Genomic DNA, 18219 nt, shown 5'->3' with positions numbered 1-18219 from the left:
TCTCTAGGGGGAAAAGATGGGCTGCTCACCTTTGAACCCAGGTGGGGCAAAGCTAGCCTATAAAAAGCACACTCTCCGCGGCAGCACTCAGCAAAGACTTAATGTGAGGAGCTGCCAGGAGTCAGGCTCTGTGCTACTCAATGCAAGCAAAGCACAAGCGGTTGCTGCCTTCCGGAGCTCTGATTCTAGGGTAGAGACAGATTACTCACAAAGCTCACGTGCACAAAATACTGGGAAACCTAGAGCACGCCAGAAGGGCTGGGAAAAAACCGCACAAGCGTTAGGAGGGATGTGAGGTAGGCAGGGAGATGAAGGGAAGAAGGTTCCCTAACCAAGTCTTCTTGCCGGTCTCAGGTTGGAGCCCCCAGTCCCTGGTCCCTTCCTGGCTCGCAGGCGGTTTCCACAGCTCTTTGATGAGCAGGAGCCCTTCTGCGGGTGGGGGTCCTGCGAGTCTTCTCCTCCCCTCCCCTGGCCAATGCCACCCAGCTCTGGTGCGTTTAGAGGTGAGGACTGGGTGTTTTGTTACTCCGGGACACGGCTAGGTCACCAGGGGAAACAAACACAACCCAAAGGCTGTCGTTTGTAGAAACAGCAAACGGCCGAGAAATGGCTGGAGGAGAGAAGAGCAAGACTTAAGAGGCTTACATTTAAAAAAACAACAGCAACAACAAAAAAACAAGTCCTGAAAGGTCAGACCACAAGTCTCAGGGAGGCTGGGCCTGCGAGCCCTTCCCAGCCTCAGCCCACTCTCCTTCCCTCACGGCGCCCTCAACCCCTCGGGGCCTGGCGGATTTAGGGGGCTGTAGAGTCCCTTGAACAAAAGTAAGCCAAGATTTAGGGGGCTGTAGAGTCCCTTTGAACAAAAGTAAGCCAAAAGAGCCCTACGGTTCTTCCCCAGAAACTGCTGCAGAGGCGGGAAAACTTGAATTGGCAACCAAGAGTTGCAGCCGGCCGCCTAAACGACGCAGAAGGGCGCTGGAGGGGCGTCGCGCGAGGCTGCAGCATCTCTCAGTGGAAGCGGGCGGGGCCCGAAGGAACCGAGCCGCCCCTGGGCCCCTGGGCGCCTGGGAAACCGAGCCGCCGCGCGTCCCAGCCCCCGGCCTGCTGTGTGACTGGCGCGCGCCGAGCGGCGCGTGCTCCCGGCGGGGCCGGGCACCCAGGAGCGCGCCCGCGCATGCGCAAGAGGTCTACCCTGCTGAGCCCTTCTCCAGGTGCGCTCGCGCTTCCGGCCGGCCTCCCGCACTGCCTTCCCAGGGCGGAAACCGCTGCGCCCGCGCATGCGCCTTCTAGCTCTCTTGCTGGGTCGGGAGAGGAGGACCAGGGCTTCAGGTGATCCCGCCCCTCCCTCGCAGCGCGGGACCAATCGCGCGGCGGTGGGCGGGATTCTCGGGATGGCGGCCCGCCCATTCGCCGCGCGAGGCGCGTAACGATTGGCTGGCGCCGCGGGCGCAGGTGCGCGCTTCCTATTGGGTGTGGGCGGAGCGCGAGCGGCTGCGGCTGCTTCGGAGGCTGCAGGTGAGCGCGCGCACGCGCCGCGGCGGCTCCGGCCCGCCTCGGGGGCGCGCGCGCGGGCGCGCGGGGGAGGCGGCCGAGAGCGAGGCTGCGGCGCCTGTGGCCTCCGCTCCGCCCCCTCCTCCTCCTTCCCCGCTGTCGCCGCCGCCGCCGAGGCCCGGAGGGAGGGAGCCGCGTCTCCGCCGCCGCGCCGCCAGTCCGACCCTCGGCCCCGCCGCGCGAGCAGCCAGCCGGGGGAGCTCCGCGCAGCCGCCCGAGCCGCGGCCGGCCCTGTGCAGGTGCCCGCGAGGAGGCGCCGGGCCGCAGCCGCGCACTCGCTGCCCGCGCTCCTGAGGGACTGCCGGCCCGAGGAGGCCGCCGCGGGGCCCGGGGCTCAGCATGAACCGCAGCCACCGGCACGGGGCGGGCAGCGGCTGCCTGGGCACCATGGAGGTGAAGAGCAAGGTGCGCGGGCCGGCGGGCGGAGCGGGAGGCGGGGGACCGGCCTGGGAGAGGCCGGGCCGGGCAGGACGGCCGGGGAGGCGGCGGGCTGGGCTGCCGGGTCTGGGACCGAGGCGCGGGGGTGCGGTTGGGAGGCCGGAGGTGTGGACAATACACTCGCCGAGAAGGGGGCGGCGGGGTGATGCGCTTGTGTCTGCTCCTGGCCCAGGTAAGAAGAGCTAGTGGAGCGCTTAAACTCGTTCCTCAGAGCCCATTCCTGCCTTCGAGGGTGGGAGTAAGGGCCAGGGCACACTCAGGCGTGGAAGCATTGCATGCTAGGGGGTGCAGAGGGAACCCTAACTGCTGGGCTGTCGGTAAAAGGCCTTTGGAACACCCGGCGCTCCCCCTTTCTGTGGTTCTGGGGTGCATGGAGCGGCGATGGAGACAGCCCGGGGGACTAAACGGCCCTTTTAAAGTTAGCTTTGCTTCCTGCTAGGGCTTCTAGCACTAACTTTGGTATGCATTTAATCTGTAAAAGTAGCGCTATCGCCTTACGCTGGAGTAGCACTTTACAGTCTGAGTTTGGATGATCTTTTCATTCCATCGTGCTACCTATTCACATCAAGTGCTTGCACCCTTGGCCAGCGGTATGCCAATCTGCTGATAATTACTTCGGTATTCGCTGAATTCCTAAATCGCAAGGCTCGGTGAGCAGAGTAGTCTGTAGGGATTAGTTAGGGAATGCTTCCCAAAGGGGGTTTTGAGCTGGAATTTGAAGGTGATCGGCGGCCATGGGAACATTTTCATCAAGCGTTTCATAAATTGAAGAGCCGAAAGGAGCTTAGATAATCTAGTTCAATTCTCTGAGAAGTCTGAGATGAGAAGACTGAGGCTCAGAAAGGTTATGACTTCTCCAAGGTCTGCTTTTACGACAAAGCCTTTTTAAAGAGTAACTTTTAGGCACTGTATACAAAGCAGGACACTGGCTGGGCCCTGAGAACACATAAAAATAGAATTGAAAAGGCCAAAACACAGAAAAGGAGAAAAGCAAAAGTATATCAGCTTCAAAAATAATGAGGCATCATTGATTGTAAGGCTACTAAGGAGAGTGCTAAATCGGGGAGGGATTTGAGTGAAGTAAGGTAGAATAAGGGAAGCTTCCTGAAGCCGGTGGATAGAATGGCTTTATTGTCTAGGGTTGATAAGCAAAGTGCTGTAAGTTTCTGTAACTGAGAATTACATCAAGAAAATCTACATTATAAAATATATTTTTAATATTTTAAAGTGTTATTTGACACTTAAGAACTGTTACAAGAATGGGCACTAGTTTTAGAAACAATTATTTAATAAGAATAGAAAGGTAATTGCCACAATTTAAGGAATATGTGCTTCCCTATGTGCTCTGCGGGACACAACATAGCAAATTTAAGTGACTTGCTTGAACTAAAGGGTTAAGATGACTCAAAATACATAGAGCTTTTCGTCTAGCAGTATAGTGGTGGTAGTGGTTCCTTGCCCAGTGGTTGAACCTTCTCATGGCATTTCTGTTATAAATCCAGTTTGGGTTTGTGGGTGTTGAGGTTAAGGAGAGAAAAACACTTGTGATATTGCGTAATCTTAAAATTCAGTGTATAGTCCTGATCTTTGTAGCAAGTCTTTAATTTTTTTTTCATAGGAAAAAATGAATAGGGATTGTAGGTGCACTGATAAAGACAATTAAATAGTCATTTATCTCTAGTACTGGGAAACCTTGAGTACTTGGGGACTGGAATTCCAGGCTTTTTGCCTTTCTCTTTTGTTAACTGATTTGTGAATCTTTTGCATACTTATGTCTAAACTCCATGTTATATATTTGACCTGTCATACTGCACTTTTAGTGAACCATGTCTCTTAAATAGAATCAAGGAATTCTGAGAGCATGCACTGAATGCAGTCAGTTCCACTAGTCCGGCTGTTGATGGACAAAGTGTAGGAACTGTTTCCAGTGTGTCTGTGACACATTATGTTTTAAATATTTATTGTTGACATATTTGCTTTTAATGGATTGAATAAAACATTTGTCGTCATAGCCATTTAAAAAATATTGGGACAGATTTTTGAAACAGTATTTCCTTTCACACTTGCTCTAGTGATATCACAGCTTTTTAGAAAGTTGGTAACTAAAAGGTTGTAACCAAAACTTGGTAGTGTGCACCTACTTTTAGTATCTCTTTCTTCTGCATAGGAAAGAGTAGTGTCAACTTTATTACCTTTGCTCATGAAAGGGAAAAATGCTACCGATAATAAAATAATGGATAGTGTAAATACAACCACAGTTAAATTTGTGATACCAGCTACCATGTGACTTTTCTTTGGTAAGTGATTTATCTCCCTGATTGTTTCTCTAGAGTTGGGAAAGTTCTTAATCAATAATCATAGTGATGTCCTTTAATAACCTTGGAGCAGTTTTTGAGCCATAAAACTTCCTAATTATTATTCAAAGGCAAATAGAATATTAAAATTAAGTTTGCATTTCGAGAATGTACCAATAGATGCTGGGGGAAGGAAGTCCATACACCCTCCACCTCTTACCTCTTGAATGGCTAGGGCAAACTAGACCAGGCCAAAAAAAAGTTGTAAATGGTTCATGGTGAATAATTGTTGATTGGGTCTTAATTTTATCTCCATCTTAGTATTTTTCTGTATATAGTAAAAAGTTCTCTTAATCCTATTGTTTTGTTGCAAGTAGCATAATAATTTCACTTTGTTGTCTTTTTTTTTTCCTCTGCCAGCATTGGCAAAAGGGCACATCTACTGTGAAGCCATAAAATTTTTTATTGTTTTTATCATAATAGTTAAGCAAGAGAAAAAAATGTTAAGCAAAGAATTTTCATTCAAAAGCTTTAGCAAGAGCGTTGAAGCCCTAAAATGTTAAATTATTAGATGTTATTCCCATTTGTCTATCAGGGGAAGTAATAAACCCTGTGGATGAATCAGAAAGGACTGGCAACTTTGTTGCCATCCCAGAGTAAATCAAATGGAGGAGAAACTGCGACTTTTGATAACATCATAAGACTAACTCTGATATGCAGGGTGTTCCCTGAGTCTTTATTTACTTTGAAACATGAAGGTGTGACTAAACTTTTTGAGAGCTTTAGGTATGAGTCACCTTATTTTTTTGGCAAATGTTAGTGTTTATATTTCAGGAATGTGTTTTGGAAACTATTTTAATTATTTGTTAGAGGTAACAGGTGGTTTTAGTGAGGTTTTTATTTTAATTTAATTTAAAACCAGCGAGGAGTATGGGTATAAGCAAGGCAGATGATCTTCATAGATAGAGCAAACACAGTGGATCCAGATGACCTGTAGGGCCTTTGGGAAAATGAATTGACATGTTTATAAACTCAAATTATTTTGATAGGAGCTTTTATGGGTGGTGCTTAAGCCTGTACCAGCAGTACGTTAGTATTTCTTTTATTTTTCTTTTTCTCTTTAGATCATACTCTTTTTTTTACATTAGTATTTCTTGCTAATAATATTTAGAGAAAATACGAGTTCAGTGGTTAAACACATTTGGCAAACATTTGTTTAAACACTAAAAATCAACTGTAAGACTTAATTGAGCCTTTAATATGCTGGTGTCCACAGGGATTCCTAAGAGGGTGATTTCTCAAACTTATGTGACTGGGGCACTTTTTGAAAAAGGCTGATTAACCTTTCTTAGGTTTCCACATTTGAGGAAATGCCATGCTCATCCCATAGTAAGTTATAAATCCTGTTTATTATGGACTAGATGAAGCCAGTCCTTAGTGTTGAATATGAGCCACTTTAATGATTTGACATGGGAAGAACAGAACTATAGGGAAGCTGACTTGAGGATCAGAAACGTGCAGGTCAGTATTACGTATGATGAGATTGTCTTCCTCCCTATTTGTGTGATCCCTTAATACCTCCCTCAAGTAATTATTCTTTTTACCCGCTAATTGGTGAGCTTCTGGAACAGGCCTGAGACTTTAAATCTCTAGGGCCTACCACTGTGCCAAGCACATAAACACTTCTTATGCTAATTGGATAGTTGTAGGACATATATCTGATGTATTCCTAAAGCTTCTTTTTTCTGCATTACATGGAGAAGATGCTTGTTATCTCCAGACCAGTTCCTTATGTGATAACTTCCATTTGTGTAATACTTAATGCCAAGAAGCTCAGCGTTCTTTCTGTATATTTTGCTATTGATTCTTGCCGCCTCTTTTGAAATCCTACTTTCTTTTACGGGGGAGGATACTTAGATGCTTTTTGCTGGTGGTCAGAATAAAGACTTGGACACATCTTAGGTACCCTGTGACTTGAGTGAGAAGAGTGTTGTTCTCAAAGTTTGAGCTGAGTCACCGTGCAGAACAGTCCCCAGTAAAGCCTGGTTACTCCATGAGTACCCTTCAGAGACACAGCAGTGAGGAGGCAAATTCTTGTGCCTTTCTTTTGCTTTTTTATCTCTTTATAATGAGGTTTCTGATAATGGACTATCTTCTTTATTAAGAGAAATATTTAACTATGCTTGTTAATTTTTCTATAGCATGCATTTTCAAATTGGGCCCTTCTGTTACTTTTGTTTTTTAAAAGAACTTAATTTAATATATATTGTTATATTTATAGTTTGGAGCTGAATTTCGTCGATTTTCACTGGAGAGATCAAAACCTGGAAAATTTGAGGAGTTTTATGGATTACTGCAGCACGTTCACAAGATACCCAATGTTGACGTTTTAGTGGGCTATGCAGACATCCACGGAGACTTGCTACCCATAAATAACGACGATAATTACCACAAAGCTGTGTCAACGGCCAATCCGCTGCTTAGGATTTTTATACAAAAGAAGGGTAAGTACCACTGTTCGGAACAATTGTTTTAAGAATAGAAATAGTGTGTTTTCCCCATCTATAGGATGTCCGGACTTTGCCACAGACTTAGTGAATACACATTCTATGTGAATCTTCTTGCTGTGTTAACTAGCAAGTAGGTTAAAACATTTGTGATATTGTTCGTTTAATTTATATCTTTATACTTCACTAAGTGTGCTTTAGAGAATTTGTCATTTTAATTACTTAATTTTTAACCTCTTAGGGTTTTTTAGAAATAGAAATTAGGAATTTATTGAATCTTCACTTGAATGGATTATTGTCCATTCAGAAAGATGTGAAAAGAGTATGAATTTAGATTCAGAAAGATTCCCATTTTTTTCATGGCAACCAATTTTCAAGTGCTATATTTACCAATTAATAGATACTAGAAGCAAAGTCACTTAATCTTCCTGAGTCTCAATGTCTTTTCCTATAGAATGGATAAATGTCAGGATTCAATGAGCTAAATGCAGTGCCCTGGCTTGTATGAGCCTTTAGAGAATTTTTTACTGATATAGTATAAAATTAGTTAATTATCTAGAAAATGAGGTAGCAAGTTTTTGTTGTGGAGAGATGTAAACATTGATACTAGTCTTATAAAAAATGATTTGAAATGACTACTCTATTTGGAAAGCATTTTCAAATATATTTTCAGTCTTAAAACTTTTTAAAAAAAACATTGTAGCCTCCTCAGTGTGCTTATTGTGTGTGCGTGTGTGTGTGTGTGTGTGTGTGTGTGTGTGTGTGTGTGTGTGTCTGTCTGTCTGTCTGCCTGCCTGCCTGCCTGCCTGCCTGCCTGCCTGCCGGTGAGCAAGGTAGGCATCATTGTGGTATGTGCCCTTTATTCCTTTCTCTTTGGTAAATGAAGAGGTTTGGTAAGCCAGTATGAGAGCATTGAACCTGGTATTGGGATAATTAAAGCCTTTCAATGTTTGTAAACTAACCCAGAAAGTAGTTTGAGAGAATGGGTAGGGATTACCCTTGAAGGCGAAACTTTTATTTCCAGTCAGTTGATAAGCCTCGGACCACTCCCAGGGCTTTGAAATTCCACCAATTATGTATCTTTGCTTTTGTGGGTTTGAAAAAACTCAAGTCCACCAACAAAATAAACCTCCAAGGATAACTTCTGTCTGTGTCATCTGACTGTTTACAAAATACTTTCACACCCACATATTAATTTCTCCAAAGACCCCTGAGGTGGATGTTGATTTTTAACAGGGGTGTGGTATAATTAGAGTGTGACTTTGGGGAGATTGAGTCGCTGCTGTTCTGGATGATTTGCAGTGAGCAGCAGTCTTACAGTGGAGAGCCAGGAGCAGGCAGTGGAGAAGTAGGGGGACTGGCCTGGCAGCTGCTCCTCAGTAGAGGGGACAGGGAGGAAGGCACAGAGCGCAGTGGGGGCGGGGTGGGAATTGAGAGTGCATGCACAGCGGCTGGTCCACAGTGAAGGAGGGTCCAGCAAAGCATAGCTTTATGGTAATACGTCTGATGGTGGCTGGGACAGTGTCATAAACAAGCAGAGTCTGAAAGAGAGATTGATCTGGAGAAGAAGATTATGGGTTATGTTTCAGAATAAATAATCTTATCAGTCTGGCGAGTTGAACTTATCATACAAGAGATTGGAAATGGTAGACTGGAGATCAGGATGGAAATCTAGACACTAGTTAGACTTCAAAGTCTTCAGAAAGTGATAGTTAAAATTTGGGAGTTGACATAGGGCCAACTGAGATGAAGACCAGGGATAGAACCTTGGAAGGCTATGTATAGAATGTTAGAGAGGAAAGAATTTAAATAATTGTAGTTGATCACAGGCCTTTCTTGTTGGCAATTGTAATTTTCATTAAAAATTTGGTTGCTGTTTGGAATGTGTATTCAAATATAGAATGAGTTTTTAAGCTATAGCCATCTGACAAAATTTTGTTGGATTATCCCCTTTGTTAGAAAGATTATAGGAGTTGGGTTATACTACCTTGAGTTTGTTACTGGAATTGTAACACTTAGCATGATCATGGAATTAACCCTAACATCTCTTCAGAGTGATTATCTTCAGCTATTTCAAGTTTTTATTTATTTATCGGCATAATTTTTATTGAGACCTTTGAAGGTTTTTATTTTTGATACAGGAATTACAGCTTAGAAATACGTTTCTGTTTGAAGAAATGTTTTCTGTGTAGTAGAAGTAAAATGTCCTATACAATTAGTAGCCCTTATAATTTGATTTAGGAGTAGTCCATTCAACAAAAAGATTTTAATTTTTAAAAATATAAATTTAATACAAATAGGACTTCAGCAAAAAATGAAAGTAAGTTGATCAATTCATTTCTGTTTAAAACCCTCTAATAGCTTCCCATTGGAACCAGAATAAAATCCTTTCTGATTTGGACTTCCAAGCCTTCTCTCCCCCCATTCTGCCACTCCCTCATCACAGCCAACCACAAGCTTGTTGTTGTCTATGTGCTTTTGCACTTTTTCGTCTCTTAAGAACACTAATCCCCCAGCTCTTTGGGATCTTGCAGTGTTGCCCAAGCTGGTCTCTAAGTCCTGGGCTCAGTGATCCTCCTGGGCCTCCCCAATCTTCAGCCTGCTGGGATTATAGGTGTGAGCTACCGTACCAAGTCCATTTTCTGTTTTCTTGGCTTTTTAACTCCAATTGGGAATCAACAGGGCAGCAATCACACTTGGTATGGTAACAAGTGATTTTTTAAAAACAAATTTCAAAACTATTTTAAATTTTAGAACCACATGAACTTTTAAAATCTGATAGTCTAGTAAATAAAGTTTCTTTGAAGTGAAAGCTCATGATTGAATGTGTAAACTACTTCATAGCCTGAACTTGAAGATAGTGTTGCATATCTTGAAATGTTTTATAACAATTTATTGTTGGAAGAAAAACTCCGTACTCTATTCCTAGGGTTGCTATCATGGAATCAAAAACAAAACAAAAAACTGCTATCTTAAAAGTTACTTTCACCCAGCACTTTGGGAGGCTGATGTGGGAGGATTGCTTGAGCCCAGGAGTTCAAGACCAGCCCAGGCAACATACTGAGACCTCCTCTCTACAAAAAATAAATCAAAATTTTAAAAAATTAACTGGGCATGGTGGCCTGCACCTATAGTCCCAGCTACTTGGGAGCTTGTAGCAGGTGGATCATTTGAGCCCAGGGGTTTGAGGTTGCAGTGAGCCATGATAACGCCATTGCACTCTAGCCTGGGCAACAGTGAGACCCTATCTCAAAAAAAAAAAAAAAAAAAAAAAGGCTGGGCACAGTGGCTCACACCTGTAATCCTAGCACTCTGGGAGGCTGAGGAAGCAGGATCATTTGAGCTAAGGAGTTCAAAACCAGCCTGAGCAAGAGTGAGACCCCATTTCTAATAGAAAAATTATCTGGGCATGGTGGTATGCACCTGTAGTCCAGCTACTTGGGAGGCTGAGGCAGGAGAATCTCTTGAGCCCAGGAGTTTGAGGTTGCTGTGAGCTATGATGATGCCATGGCACTCTAGATGGGGCAACAGAGCTAGACTCTGTCTCAAAACAAAATGAAACAAAAAAATTTACTTTCACAAAGGATTTCCAACTCCCATCTCCTGTTGGAATATTAGCGTTTATCCTAATTTATTTAGGAGAGGGAGAAGAAAAGGTACAGAATAGAGTTTTCCCTTATTACTGTGCACTAAACAATTTTAGAAAATATTTAAAGGTTACATCTTTGTAAAATACCCAGGTCATTTTCCTGTAGGTTTAGAATACAGCCAGGGAAGTGTGTGTGTGGTTTTTTTTGTTGTTTTTGTTTTGTTTTTTTAGTTCAGTAGCTTTAATTTTATCTGCAAAGGGAAATATGCATTTTTTTAAAAGCCTCCCAGCCAAGTCATGATAATAAACCGAGTCTGGAGTCTGTCACTGTGCTATAGCACAGACTCCTCACAGATCGAATCAGATTATCTATACCCAAACTTCTTGCTGTATCAGTGTTTTTGTACGACACCAGACAAACATGTTTACATCTTGAATTTATTGTAGTGTTTGCTAGAAACACTAGAAGGGCCTTGCTTTAAACTTGGTCTCACTTGGAACATACTCTCACACAAACATGGCCTTGTGGCCCAGATACCTGTAACTGGGCAACTAAATTATCTCTTAGATTTTGTGCATTGGATATTATTTTGTAGGTATGTGTCCACGTTACAGTTTAATGAATCAGAGTTTAATTTAAAAATTTCTAAGGGATATACACTTTAGTAATGAGTTCTAGGTTATAGTTTAACAAAAGGTATGGCTACAGAAATTAAGAGGAAATTGTGGAGTGACATCTCAGAATATGATACCAAGTTGCTCATGACAGAAACCTCGGTGTCACCTTTGACACATACCTATTTTTTTAGTCAGTCACCAAGCCTGTTAAAACTGCGCTCTAATTATTTTTCAGGTTTGTTTCCCCATCTCCACTGCCTCTGCTCCAGGCCAGGGACCATCCGAGTCACTGCAGTAGCCTCGGGTCCTCCCCCTGGAGTCCTTCTCCAACTTGTACCCTGAACGAGCTTTGTAGAAACCAGGTGATCTTTGTAGAAACCAGATGAGATCACCCTCACTCTTTTCCTTAAAGTCCTTGGTCTTCTTCCCACTGCCCTTAGGCTAAAGTCCATAAACCTTCACACTGCCCAGGAGGCCCTGTTTGCCTGGTTGGCCTCTGGCTGCCTCCGACTTGGCTCCCGACTCCTCCCTCCTTCTCCCATTGCACCCTCCACCCTGGCTACACTGGACTGAATCTGCCTGCCCTCACTGTTCTCTATGTTGCATCCTGTGCCTGGAACATTCTTCCTCCCGTCCTACCTGATTAGCCGAGGGCTGCTTTTCCAGTCTTGGTAGAAACCGCACTTCCCCAGAGAGGAAAGCTTTTCCTTCCCCGCAAGCCAGGCTTGACGGTGACACGGCCCGGCACAGCGTGCTGCTCACAGTGGCACCTTTGTCGTAGTTGAGTTACAGTAGTTGGAATTATTTGTTAGTTGCCATCTCCTTTTTTAGACTGTAAGCACCGTGAAAGCAGTCATCGTGTGTGTTTTTTCACTGAATCTGCAGCACAGAGCACAACGCCTGGGATATAGGAGGTGTTTATTAAATATTTGGTGATTACTTTTTTTGTATTGGGAAGTGAAGGGGTCTACAAAATTTGAATATCTAATTTGTTTTAACTGATGTTTAATTCTCCAAGAGTTGCCAGATCTATTTCATTTAACCATTTTGGTTTAGACCAAGGGTTGGCGGGCTAAAGCCTGTTGGCTGTTTTTGTAAATAAAGCATTCTTGGAACACATCCATGCCTGTTCTATCTATTGCCTATGGCTGCTTTTGCAACAGAGACTGTATGGCCTGCAGTATCTAAAACATTTGCTAACTCTCAGCAGGAAAAGGTTGTCAACCCTTGGATTAGGACATTTTAAAAAATCATTCTTTCCCATCATTCTTCAAGCTTCAAATGGGGCATAATCTTGAACTCTCTTGATGACTGCACCATGAACTCTTGCTGTTTTGTTACTGTGTAGGGATGCCTATGGAGTTTATGTAGAGCTTTCGTTTGTCAAATTTGCTTTTTACTCACTGTAGGCTTTTATTTCTCGTATTTGTGCCTGCTGCTCACACGGGGCCCTTACCCCTTGCTCTGAATGTGTGACTTATGACCCTCTGTGAGCTGAGGAATGAGATTACTAGGCTTTTCAGAATTAATGTTTAAAGAGTAAGAGGTTCAGAGGGAGTCCCTGCAGGGCTCCTCTGTAAGTAAAGCACAGGAGCTTTTTGTGCGTAGGGAAGTAAGACATCCAGTTTGACTGTTTTCAGAGGCCTTCTAGGTGGATCCGTGTCTGTTCCAGTTAGCCAAGATCGTTGGCTGAACGTCAGGCTTGGGATAAGTGAGGTAGTGCTATACCGGCCCATATCACACACGGTTGTATAAGTCCAGGTTTATACAAGTGGAAGGTTGCTACGAATCAAGTTTCCAAACTTTCCAGCTCATTGTGAGTTTCATGCTCTGATACATACTCAGGTAGAAAGTCAACTCCAACTCCTTATGGACATTCACCTTTACACTTTAAACTAACACCCTGCACCCTGGCTTTCTGCCAGAATATTTTCTTTCCCAGTGGCTGGAAACTGATTAGCTAGATGGGAGAACAAAGGTGCCTTTGTACTGGGGCATATTGCTTTTGAGAATTTAGCAGAGAGCATTCAAATGGAGTCTGGATGTGATGCCAAATTATGCAGATTTGGGGTTTTTTTGGTCAGGTTTCCCATGAGTAGGTATTTAGGCAAACTTGATTTTGTTCTCAGTTTGTATGGTCTGGAATTTCCCATATAAATACTATGTGGGCTTTCATTTTTGATTACTTTGAAATAAAAGCATATGTAATTTTGAGAAAACAGAGCAGTAGAGGACTATTCGTAATAGATTTTTGGCCAAATTTTGCCAAAAATATTCTTGTGCCAATGGATTTATGTCCAGAGCCATATTATAAACTTCTGTCTCTGTAAGAAGACAGTGTAAATACTTTAAAAATGAAGAACGAAAGTGTCCCCAGGGTGAGGGGAGAAATGCCAAAACAATAAGCTACCCCTAATCTTGTTTATTAATCTGAAACTAGGTTTTAAAGAGTGTTGATGAAACATCAGAAAATAATGGTAAAGCTCTCCATACTCTGACACACGATTGTTATTTAGCACTCATTATGTGAACTTGGAAGATACTGGCCTAGTAGAAAACCTAGGTTCCAGTCCTTTCTTAGTAACTCATGTTGTACCCTTAATTTCCCAGCCTATAAAGTGAAGATGGTAAGAGCTCACTGGGGCGGGGTGAGAGAGAATGTAAACTGAAGCCCTGGAGATGGGCATACTAGCGTTGTCTGTAGCAGTAGCTGAGGCTGGGATTTTGAACTGTTTCTTTTGCGGGGCGGGGGAGGGTCCCTTTTCCCTTTTATTCTTATTGAAATATTATTTTTTTATCCTTGGAAATTTGGCTTTTTAGTTTATCCTCATTTCAGTTATTTTTTAAAAGATTTCAACTTTTGTTCTTGTATCGATTTCATTTCTTTTTTTACCTCTCCTTATCTGATGAGATGTTTTGTCTATAGAATATCTTCCTTCAGCCATATAACTTACAATATCTGGTGTTAGGTGTTCTGTTTTGCTTTAGTTTATGTCAGGTTATAAATTGGTGGCTTTAGGAATAAACTCTTCCATCCTCAGATGTATTTGGCCCCAACAGATTTTTGTTGTTGTTGTTGTTTAGTTAGGTGGCAGAAATTAAAAAGGGGAAGATTTTAACTAAAAACAAGGCTTTCTGGCACGAGAACACCTGCCTGGCACAGAGGAGCAGCTAGGTTTTTTAAATGGGGCAGCAGCTCTCCAGTTTGCCAGTCCTCCCCATTCCCTGTACGTCACCACCACCGGAACAAAACGTCCTTGCACTTTTCAGTTTTTTGTGAAGTGACAAGTTAAAAATCTTATGCCTCTGCCTCTTTGAAAATTGAATTGAAAGATCAAGAATTCCCCCCAGGAAACTGAAGGAGAAAGTGTTTATTTGCAGAAGACCAAAATTCCTGTGTGTTCAATGTGTACCAGCTTCACTTAATTACATTCTCTGCCCACCCAGCCGCTAGTGCAGGTGTATGATTTTGCTCCTTTGGTTTACCTCGAGAATCACGTGTCCCATTTTGTATCTCTGAATTTAATGTGATAAACATACAAATTGCAGGTTTTTTTAAACAAATGAAGGAAAAGTATATTTTAAGTAGCTGGCTTAAAATCTTTCAGGATGCCTTTGTAAGATCTATCATAATCTCATTTGCCATGTTTAATGTGGTTTAATAGTCGAGCTTTATCAAATTTTAACTTCAACATTTGGTAATGTGATGTATATTTGAGATGGCCACCTAGTGGTTTTTTCTGGTATGGCAGTTAACTACTGCACTACTTTATGGTTTGATTAGAAGAAGCTAATATTTAGCTAGATTATGTACCAAATGTATTTGTGTTATCTCTTTTGTACATACTCAGCTGTAGGTAAATGGGTATTTTTACAGCATTTCTATAATTCTTTTATTTTATTTTTAAACAGAAGAAGCAGACTATAGTGCCTTTGGTACAGACACGCTAATAAAAAAGAAGAATGTTTTAACCAACGTCTTGCGTCCTGACAACCATAGGAAAAAGCCACATATAGTCATTAGTATGCCCCAAGACTTTAGACCTGTGTCTTCTATCATAGATGTGGACATTCTCCCAGAAACGCATCGTAGGGTTCGTCTTTACAAATATGGCACTGAGAAACCCCTGGGATTCTACATCCGGGATGGCTCCAGTGTCAGGGTGACACCGCATGGCTTAGAGAAGGTCCCAGGGATCTTTATATCGAGGCTTGTCCCCGGAGGTCTGGCTCAAAGCACAGGACTACTAGCTGTTAATGATGAAGTTTTAGAAGTTAATGGCATAGAAGTTTCAGGGAAGAGTCTTGATCAAGTAACAGACATGATGATTGCCAACAGCCGCAACCTCATCATAACGGTGAGACCAGCAAACCAGAGGAATAACGTTGTTAGGAACAGTCGGACTTCCGGCAGCTCCGGCCAGTCTACCGATAATAGCCTTCTTGGCTATCCACAGCAGATCGAACCAAGCTTCGAGCCAGAGGATGAAGACAGTGATGAAGATGACATTATCATTGAAGGCAGTGGAGTGCCACAGCAGATCCCAAAAGCTGTTGCTAATACCGAGAGCCTGGAATCCTTAACACAGATAGAACTCAGTTTCGAGTCTGGACAGAATGGTTTTATTCCCTCTAATGAAGTGAGCGTAGCGCCCGTAGCAAGTGGCACAAACACAGAATTTGAAACACATGCTCCAGATCAAAAACTCTTAGAAGAAGATGGAACAATCATAACATTATGAAACCACTGTTTGAATGTTTTCTGAGTCCTCACTCAGATGCCATGGGGACTTGTACATTTGGCTAGTTTAAAGCATATATACCTCTGAACCAATGATGTGGAATGGGCATGAGAAAAATAATATTGCAAGCTTAGAATGTTGTTAAAATAGTAGTTTGATAATTGTTAATATAAACTTTGGCGGATCAGAGGTGAATTTAACTCTAAAAACAAAGGGGCCTTTGCTGATGAAATTATGTGCTTTTGTTATTTTGTCTGTGGAGAACTGGATGTTAAAGCACATTCTCAGAACTATGTGAGAGGACTAGATCATTTCTGCTTGAAGTGGTTGCATATTTAACCTGCTATGCAGAGCCCAGTTAATTTTTCATTTAATATATTTTAAAAATTCTAATGTGAAGAAGTCTGATTCTATATCTTTTGGTACATTGGGGGCCTCAGCTGTTATGTTCCCAGTATTTTATTTTAATTTTTTTAGTGTTCCTCTGTTACTAATTGTAACAAATTATTTTATAAATGTATTTTTTTCTATTTCTAAGGAATCAAACCACTTGGCTGTTTTCAGGAGTTCCTTCCCATGTTATATAAAGTGTTGAAGCTATGTTTCTAAATTTTGAAACTCTGTAACGTTTGTTCAAGTTGGTGTTTGTCCATCCTATGGCTTTCATATTTACAAACTAATCATTCCATATGGGTATAATTTATGTTTTAAAGGCCATTCCAGTGACTCTGGAAATACGGGAGACTCTTTTAACCTATTCCCTGTCCTCATTCCCAATCTCATTGGCAACCATTCCTTTCGTTGTTAGTGTGTATGTTTTGTTGGTGTGCTTTTATACTTTTTACGTATTCAAGTATGAATCATTTTGGATTAAAAATGCACCCATATTAAGAGATTTTTACACACAGGACAAACTTGTGCACTTTTTATATTAATACAAAAAAATTGGATTTTCCTTTGATGGGATCTGTAGAAACACTGCCTACACTTTATGAGAAATATGTAGTATTCTATGACAGGTAAATCTTATCATTGTTAATTGTATGAGGCTATTTATTACTTTCCAGTGCATCCACTTAGAACATGTCAAGAGTAAGGCTGCTAACTTTCATTCCTTGCCTGATTTCATTGTACAATGTGCACAAGCACAATGGTATGCTTGTATATAGAAACTAAGAATATTATGAAGTCCATAAGTTCCCTATGGCTTATGAAGAGTTATTTATTAATTTTATGGTAGGACTAGTATGAATACCTTTTTAACAATTGTGTGCTGTTAAAACAATGAAGATTCAAATGACTCCGTTTTGAAGGATGTTTTCTCTATATGGTAAAATATATGAAGAAGTCTTGATTCAATGAAGATCACTTGACTCAGAATACTTAATGTATTCTGCTCACATTACCATTAAGCATATTATCAGTAAACTATTAACTGCACATTATATAATACAATGTTCTTTTTGTTGAATTCACCGTTCTTCCATTTATATACCACTTTTTTTTGTTAATACCATTCCAGCTTTAACATTCTGTGAGTCTTATAAATTTGACTCTTGAATGGCAAAATAATGTTAGTATGTAGAAGGTTAAATTTCATTTATAATATAAGTGGTGCAGGGGTTCAACATTTTAAGTAAAAATATTTTTACACACTACCTCTCTCTCTCTCTCTCTCTTTTTTTTTTTTTAACAAAGTTTTAACATCAGAACTTTTCTCTTGGGGGAAAAATACTTCAGGGCTTGACTTTTTGTACAAATTTTAACTATAAAATACAGATTTATCTTGTATGCATTCATGAAAACGGAAATCAAAGCTGCTAGTGCTTTTTGTTTTAATTATCCTGTTAAGGGTATATGTCAATGGTGTTTTCAACTAGATCTCTGTCATTTAAATTACTGGTGAAATAATTGATTACTGGACATATTGTAAAACCAATATTGGCTATACAATAACATATCAATTCATTGGTAGTCAGAATCAATTATTTCAAGTGTACCATATTAACAAAAATCAGTGGATCCAGTGTAAAATTTTATAGTACTAAATGTCAAGCCTAACTGTGAATTTTGTTCTGTATCTTAAGTAAATTTATGATAATGTTCTTGAGCTATCAACAAAATATATGTACTTTTGTGAACTATGAATTTTCTAATTAAATTTTACATGCTATAACATGATTTTTACATGAATGATACTTTGTTTAAACTATCAAATGTCAGTATTTTACTACAATTTTATTATAAAATGTACATTATCACTAAATGAACTTTGATTTTAAAAATCAAATTAGCTTTAGTTGTATATTATTTTTTACAAATAAAGATAGACTTGTATTAAGGCTACTTTCTTGTTTGAAATTATATGGAAAGTCACCCACAAATATTTATCAAGCACCCACTGTATAAAAAAGGTAGGGAGAAAACTATTAAGTTATAACATGATCCTTTCTTCCTTTTAATTGTTGAAAGATAAACAC

The 18219-nt window shown here is 41.3% G+C and overlaps 1 protein-coding gene across 1 annotated transcript; it reads left to right on the top strand.

The window, feature by feature from the left end:
- The first annotated feature begins 1543 nt into the window (after positions 1 to 1543).
- On the top strand, positions 1544 to 17427 carry PARD6B (par-6 family cell polarity regulator beta). The gene is made up of 3 exons (XM_012766146.2): positions 1544 to 1956; positions 6565 to 6787; positions 14910 to 17427. Exons 1-3 carry the CDS (start codon positions 1891 to 1893, stop codon positions 15737 to 15739), a joined length of 1119 nt encoding a protein of 372 aa, XP_012621600.1. The 5' UTR covers positions 1544 to 1890; the 3' UTR covers positions 15740 to 17427.
- The last annotated feature ends 792 nt before the right edge of the window (positions 17428 to 18219 follow it).

This window comes from Microcebus murinus, chromosome 16, assembly GCF_040939455.1.
Source record: "Microcebus murinus isolate Inina chromosome 16, M.murinus_Inina_mat1.0, whole genome shotgun sequence".
Taxonomy (NCBI): Eukaryota; Metazoa; Chordata; class Mammalia; order Primates; family Cheirogaleidae; genus Microcebus; species Microcebus murinus.
Note: the sequence above shows the minus strand (reverse complement) of the source record. Positions and strands in the feature narration are given on the sequence as shown.

Bases quoted from the DNA above. Each gene is read 5' to 3' on its own strand.
- PARD6B (XM_012766146.2), top strand. From the start codon at position 1,891: ATGAACCGCAGCCACCGGCACGGGGCGGGCAGCGGCTGCCTGGGCACC. The intron at 1,957-6,564 runs GTGCGCGGGCCG...TTATATTTATAG, and splicing joins CCATGGAGGTGAAGAGCAAG to TTTGGAGCTGAATTTCGTCG. The intron at 6,788-14,909 runs GTAAGTACCACT...ATTTTTAAACAG, and splicing joins GATTTTTATACAAAAGAAGG to AAGAAGCAGACTATAGTGCC.